The sequence below is a fragment of the Pholcus phalangioides genome, unplaced genomic scaffold (assembly GCF_987345545.1).
Source record: "Pholcus phalangioides strain wild (caught in Gottingen) unplaced genomic scaffold, Ppha-v1.0 ptg000014l_1, whole genome shotgun sequence".
Lineage (NCBI taxonomy): Eukaryota > Metazoa > Arthropoda > Arachnida > Araneae > Pholcidae > Pholcus > Pholcus phalangioides.
Window position 1 is genome coordinate 6,662,341 of NW_028301607.1, and position 7,392 is coordinate 6,669,732.

At 37.6% G+C, this 7,392-nt stretch overlaps 1 protein-coding gene across 1 annotated transcript; it reads left to right on the forward strand.

The window, feature by feature from the left end:
• LOC149078049 (uncharacterized) lies at positions 1-5,727 on the forward strand. The gene has a single exon (XM_089241618.1). It carries the CDS (start codon positions 202-204, stop codon positions 3,457-3,459), a length of 3,258 nt encoding a protein of 1,085 aa, XP_089097744.1. The 5' UTR covers positions 1-201; the 3' UTR covers positions 3,460-5,727.
• Positions 5,728-7,392: the final 1,665 nt, after the last annotated feature.

The window sequence follows — 7,392 nt, forward strand, 5'->3', positions numbered from 1 at the left end:
CAAGTGTTTATGTGTACACACACGCCAGCCATAGTTCACAGGGCGATGGATTTCCCTCCAGATAAGCGTAGTTAACTGAAATCGTTTAGGTTTGTAAAATGAATGGGATCCATCCCCATTACAAAATAACTGATTGCAATAATCGATCGCTGCACGGGTTTTAATGCCATCTCGTGAAATTATTTTATAACTTTCAAAGTGATGATGGAAAATCACTCCAGTATGGAGAATGTATTCAAGCAAGACTTGAGAGATAAAATCGCTGTATCCTTTGGTGAAGTTATTGACAAGGAAATAGTGAAATACAGATTATTGAATCCAGATGCTACTCTGGAGACTATTGTGTCTGCTATAGGTCGCATCGTGTCATCCAGCGAGAAATTCTTAGCTTTCAACTCGACTTTTATCAGTGATGTTGCTGAGATTTTGTATGAAGAAAGTTGCAAATTTAGTGATGTTTTCAGCAGCACATGCCAGAATGAATCTCATTTCAGTGGATCAGTGTCCAGTGTCAATAGCACTTCAATCGATTTTTTGAGCTCTGACCAACTCGGCAAAGCTGTTGAATCCCTCAGTAGTTCGTCCCCTTTGAAGCAAATGGAGGCATTATCAATTTTTTATAGACTATCATCGTTAGAGCATATCACGAAGCAAAGTCTGTGGGCGGATATCAAGATGAAATTCCATAACTTGATGTTCAGCGATATAAGTTTGTTGAGAGCTGGTTGTTTGAAGATATACGTAAAGATGTTGTCGTCACCAGACCCTCAAGTTGTTTGTACTGGTTATAGGAGTCTCTTAGATTTCTTACACAAACTTGCATCGAGTAGTAAAAGCGGCAGGCATTTATATTGTTCTGGATTTGTTGAGAAAGTTGTGTTTTTGATCAATAGTTTCCACCAGCGGATCCCTTTAAGATGGCTAAGATACCCATTGAAAAATGTGGAAGATATAGTGAAAAGCTTTTTTGATGTCATCGATGCATGCTATTCAAGATTGTGGATGATAATTTCTCGTGTGGATCCTGGTGCGAAGTGGATGTCGAGTCTTATGCATGGCAGTGCACCCAGAACTATACTCTTGAATGCATTAGCGGGTCGTGCTGAAGTGTTTCGGTTAACGTTGAATGATTGCAGAGATTTTATCAAACTTGATTATGGTGGAGAGTTCCTCATTTGCTGCGAGGATCGAAACTGTAAGAAGATGGTTCATAATATATGTTTTATGTCTCATCTTATGACATATTCAGACACCATCACGATTCCTAATGACTTCAATTCCAATCACGAGCAGGATATTTTCAGCATTGTCATGATGTGTACTCTCAAACTCAGTGAAGTGACCTGTTTTTCATGTTTTTCTGTGGTGCGGGATGTGATGTCAAAATTATGGAATAATATTTTCTATTCAAATGATGCTGCTCAATATCTAACGAAAGTTTTTGAGTGTTTTGACGTTCATATCCGGATTTCTGATTCGGTTCAAGTTACGCGGAATAAGTTATGCTTGATCTATGGATGTTTTTCTGAAATTTTACGTTATAGTCGAGGTGTCGACTTTGCATTCGCTTCAAATAGTTCTAGCAGAGTTTCTAAATATGTAATAGGGAACATGTGTAGTCACCTCGAAAGCACAGATTTTGCTTCAGAAAATTCAATTGAAGCTTGTATATGCATTTTAAGTTCAGTAAAGTCAATCATGGCTATTCCTATGATTTTTAATTTTGACTTTGACATGACAAACATGTATAACGATATTCTCAAAGCATTATTACATATAAATGATGCGTTTAGTTCAGTGTGTGAAGGTACGTCATTAGATAATATAACGGTAAAACAATGTGTGAATGAATGCAGTTCTGCAATCGTGAAATACGTGACAAAACCCTACGGATTGTACAAGTGCCTTCATGATGAATGTTATTCTGCATGTTTCAGTTCTCTTATCCAACAAATACAAATGAACAAATGTAACAGCAGCAGTTGTAATATGTGTGCATGCGATGCTCTCTCACTGGCGACATTCTTGTATTACACTTCTGCCTTTCAGATGAATTCTAATGAAAGAGTAATTTCTGAACTAGTCATTGTTTTACGAGAACTCAAGTTGTATACTGACTTGACCGATTGTTCGGCTTCCGAAAGAAATATTCTCAAATCTCTGATATTAGTAGCCAACGAGATCGTATGCTTCAGTGACAACATTGAGCAACTGGATAATTTTACTATTTCTGAAATTAATGTGTCTCAAGATGCAGATTACACAGCGATATTACTCGAAACACTTTCAATACTATCATTCAATATCCACGTTGTAGCGTTTTTCCACATTAAATTTAACATAGCATCTCTTATGATGGATTTCATTTCGCAATATATGATGGACGATGGCAACGTGATAATAGACGATTTGTCATTGCTGTCAAATTACATCATTGTAAGACTTTATTCCATTGGTGGACCTTCTGAAATTATTCTACCCCCGAAATCGTTACAAACTTCAGGCAAAGCATACGACTGGCCATTTGTTATGAACTATCCCTTGCCTCCAATTCATCACAAACACGCCATTCACGAGGAAGAAGAGAAATGTGTTTTTCAGGATCTTAATGTAATGGAGAAAAAAGTGTGGTTTTTATGTTGTCTGAAGGAAGGCAAAAAAGCAAGTCTTAAGTTCCTATTTGACTCCAAAGTTCAAGAAACTAGTGTTTGTCGGAACTTGAATAACGATTCGAAATATACTCAGTCAGCCAATGAAGAATTGAAGAGTTACCGAGCAGGAGACTGTTCACATACAGGAGTCAGATTGGAAGAATCTGGTTTTAAAGAAGAAATAAAAGCGGGCATTCAAGCCTTTATTCGATTCGCCAACACCTTCGAGTTATGGACAGAAAACTCAACTCACAACTTCATTTCACTCATAGCACAATGCATTGGCATATTTGGCACTGATCAAAATTACATCTACTTACTTATCGGAACACTTTTCATGATATCCAAGTGCAATTTCACTGCTACGCTGTCATTCATGAAAGAAAATTACAAAACATTTCCCATGGTTGGGATGGACAACAGAACCGATGCTTGTCTAATGGAGCTATGCGATTCAATAGTTCTGAAGAGCTTACCAGACATATATTATGCATTTCGAATGTCGAACATGCAGCCATCTGTGATGTATCAGTATTGGACAAGACAGTTATATTGGAACTATTTAGATTTTAATGAAATATCGAATTTCGTGGCACTCGCTGTTCTTTTCGGCAAGGATTATACCATTTATTTCTTTGCCAGTGTATTGAATCATCTGAGACAAGACTGCCTCAAAAACAGTCACGATCATGGCTTACTACTTAAGTTGAAGAGTAATGGCATTCAAGATTTCAGGACAAGAGATCATATAGATTTCCTCATGAATCTGGCTACAGAACATGGAGTGCTGATGCATAGACTTGATTGAAAATGGACAGATAATTTTAAATCTAAACTGGCTTCCGAAAGTTAAGTGGTTTACTTAACATTCAGGTGTAAAGTCCAGTACTGACAGATATTGTCTTAGTGACGCTGCAACCATGCATGTAACAGTTGGGGAGCTTGCTCATTGATTCTGCTTGGCTACTATCGCAGTATACAAATCATTAAAGGGGGTGGTAATCTTTAGTCGACCGGGCACAGGTCTCCAATCAACTGTTTGAAATTGTTTCCATATCCAGTTGAACCAGGGTTACCCCCCCCCCCATGATTTGTATATTGCTATAGTTTAGTTGAGACAGAGCGGCGGGCCATATTCTGGTTAGGAGGCCCCCCCCCCCATGATTTGTATATTGCTATAGTTTAGTTGAGACAGAGCGGCGGGCCATATTCTGGTTAGGAGGTATATTGCTATAGTATCCAAGCAGAATCGATGGGCGACCATGGTTTTAGCATCACTTGGTAAAAGACAATACCTATTATTACTGTGTGCAGAAAGCTCCATATAAAAGAACTGTACACCTGAGTACCATGAGTTTGTGTACCACTGGGTGCACAACCTCCGGCCCACAAAAGGTATTCTGTTGAAAAAAGTACCAACACACAAAACAATAAACCATATTCCTTTAGGAAAATACGGGATCCACATGGGATAACACCAATTATTGCTAAAAAAGTCAAATGCAAGTATAGTTGCCAATTTACAGCCAAAAAATTATCAAATGCAAGTGAAGTTGTGAATTATACCCAAAAAATGTCAAAAGCAAGCAGAGGTGCAGACATTTGGGAGGCTAAAAATTACCATTCATCCCATATATATACGGGACTAAAGCCTGAACGAAGGAGACAAAATGACGATTTCCACTGTGTATTCATGAATTTTGGGGGGGGGGGGGGCCCTCAAATGGTCCCAGGTTATGGTACCTTTGAAAATTATACCCAAAAAATTGTCAAAGGCAAGTGAAATAGCTAACTATAGATAAAAATACTGAAAAATCACTAGTGGCGAGAGATAAATAATGCAAGATGAATATATATGAATAATTGATAGTCATGAAAATAATATTCTTGATTTTGAAAATTCAAGTACTATAAATACTCGTGTATAAGCCAAGTTTATCGTTGAAAAATTTGTTCCTTGATTTGTGGGGGTCAACTTACACACGAGTCAGTTTTCGAGGAGAATATTGATCCCACTTTACCAAATCATATCTACATGGCCTCAGCACGGCTAGCCTGAAAATCTGCAACGTCATTGGACTACTTTAAATGGGGGTCACTAATCAGTGAAGTAATTTTTGTTTCCATAGATGCATTGTTAATTAGTAGCGTTAATACCTGGTGGACTAACGTTGATTTTACAGCCTGTTATATAATTTCAATGTAGTGATATGGCCAGAGTTGATGTTTGGTGAAGTAGTAGACTTTAGGGATTTAAGAAATTTATGGACCGAATGGATGAGTTGCAAAGATGAAATAACAAAAAGCGGTGCCTTAAAAAACTTAAAATTGACCCAGTATGCCACTGGGTTCATCGAAATCAAATCCTTTAAAAAGTGTTGTATCAGTTACGCAATGGATGGAACTGAAGACGACTTGAGAGTATACAAGTTTTTCCACCCTCTAAAATGTGCTGACTTTCGGAGGGTTGGCTTATACATGGGTTTCAATTTGTTTCGGTTTTCATAATGCTGAAGTTAAGGGGGTATCAGCTTATACACGAGTGTATATACAGTAAGCCTTGTTGAAAATAAGGGAGAAAACCAGATACTTTATAAAAAAAAGTTGGGACATCTAAAATTATGTAAGTATCCCATAAAATACAGGTCATATGCTTGCCCTTTATATGTATATATGTTTTCTGCCCCGCAAGCAACAGAAATACAACATATCTGGCCTGCGGAATGAAAAGGTTAAGCACCCTCTGGTGTAGCTCTAACAGTCTCATACAAAGGAGCAAGATTAAAGTGATGTCATTATATTAGGCTATGTAAGTCATTGCTCATCGCATGCTTAGCTTTAGGAAGCCAGTGTATCTACTGAAACATAATCACTATAACCCTCTAACAAGGTCACTCATAATGGAACTGAAATTTTTTCCGATGAATGCCAGGAATCTTTTAAAGTTCTTTGTCTGCCGTATGAGAATGCTTTGTGCATTGACTGTGATGAGTTTTGTTTTAATATCTTGATCAAGTTTAATTGTAAATTTTTGGAAGCATATGTGCTGAAATTATAAATTTACTGTATAAATCTATATAGTAGCATGTTGTTCCACCCTTTAGCTTGAATAGCAGCTGCCATTTGTTGTGGTGATTCGATCAGGTGCTACAAATCAATGATGCGAGCTTCACATCATTGATTTGTAGCAAATGTTGTACTTGGTAAACATAGATATTTTTACTCAGTAACTTGGATCGAAGCTTCAATCAAAACTAATGCTATAAAAATCTATAATAAGAGTTTACGAAAACAAGAGGAAACTCATTATGGGGCCGTTCAAGTATTACGTCATCATTGATGGGGGGGGGGGTTTCGGATAATGCTTACGTCATCAACCACCCTTTATGAAAATATGAGTTGGATTCAGAGGTGCAGAGCTGATGACGAAATTTTGCTTACGTAATACTTGAACGGCCCCTATGAACTTGCCCCGAGGGAAAATTTTATGGGTTGCTGCCTGTGGGCTTTTGCCGCTTTTTACCCATCATAGTCTAATTAGTCTACTTTTCTTGACCACTCATTCCTCAAATTGGCCCCCTGGGTCACCCCCCCCCCCCATAAATATTCCTATTTTTCCATGTGAGCAAGTAGTTTGCTTAGATGCTTTTACACGCTAGACCACTCTTTCAATCACTCATTAACCTCATTCTTTTGGTCCCTCACTACCTGCTCCCCCTCTCTAAAATTTGGCTGCTGTGCAGTCATGGTGATAAACTTTCATCACAAGGACCTGGGTTCAAAACCCCATCAACAGCACAGTAATGGTGTTGGGGCAAAGTTTGTTTTCTGTGGTTCTCAACTTCGAAGCATGAATGCGAACAATCTTTCCATTAACAAAAACTTGCCACAGAGAGCAACAGACTTACAAGGGTACAAATATTCAATCATTACACTTCATTCATAGTTCAAAAATTAATGGCAGCATTAAAATTCACACACAATACTAGATATGCACAAACAGACTATTAGGTACATGCACACCTCCAGCACAACTCACTCGGTAGTAAATTACCATTGGAGATGGAACAGAGTTGTGCTTGGTTTGAAAGAAAAGCATGCATTTCTCCTACAGACAAATCAAAAGAAGCCTTAATGAAATAAAATTATAAACACATAGATCACAAAAAATAAACAGCTTTTATTGAGCACCAAAACATGCATAAATGTATAAAAAGCAACTAATCGTTGCATTATGAAAATCCTTGACACAAGGCATTAAAATCGTTTGCGATATTCCCCCACTACCCATCAAACAACACAAACAAAATAGTTGAGATAAATATGCTATAAAGATAATTTTTTTTTAAAGGCATGTCAAAAAACAGTCGTTAATGAACACCAGAAGCTTTTAAACAATAAGGTTGGTAACTGAATGATACAGGGGTTGGAGTATTTTACTGGACCCAACTCACAGCATGAAAATCTTGCTCATGCTATAGATAAGATTTAGATGAAATTACTCCAGAAAGGTTAAACAGATGTGTCTATGTTGGCTGTGGAATATCGTGCATACACAGAGTTCGGGGCAATGAGATTGCTGGTTTTTCATGCATGACCCCATACAATTCGGTATCATATAAATGGCAGTGTCACAATCAATATATTTACAACAACACTCCAACTTACAAACACTTTTGTTCTGGAAACGTTTCTTTCGTAAGTTAAAAAATATGATATAGAGAGGGTGTAGTTCTCCATG

What these genes read in the sequence shown, in the direction of transcription:
- LOC149078049 (XM_089241618.1), top strand. Translation starts at nt 202, where the DNA reads ATGATGGAAAATCACTCCAGTATGGAGAATGTATTCAAGCAAGACTTG.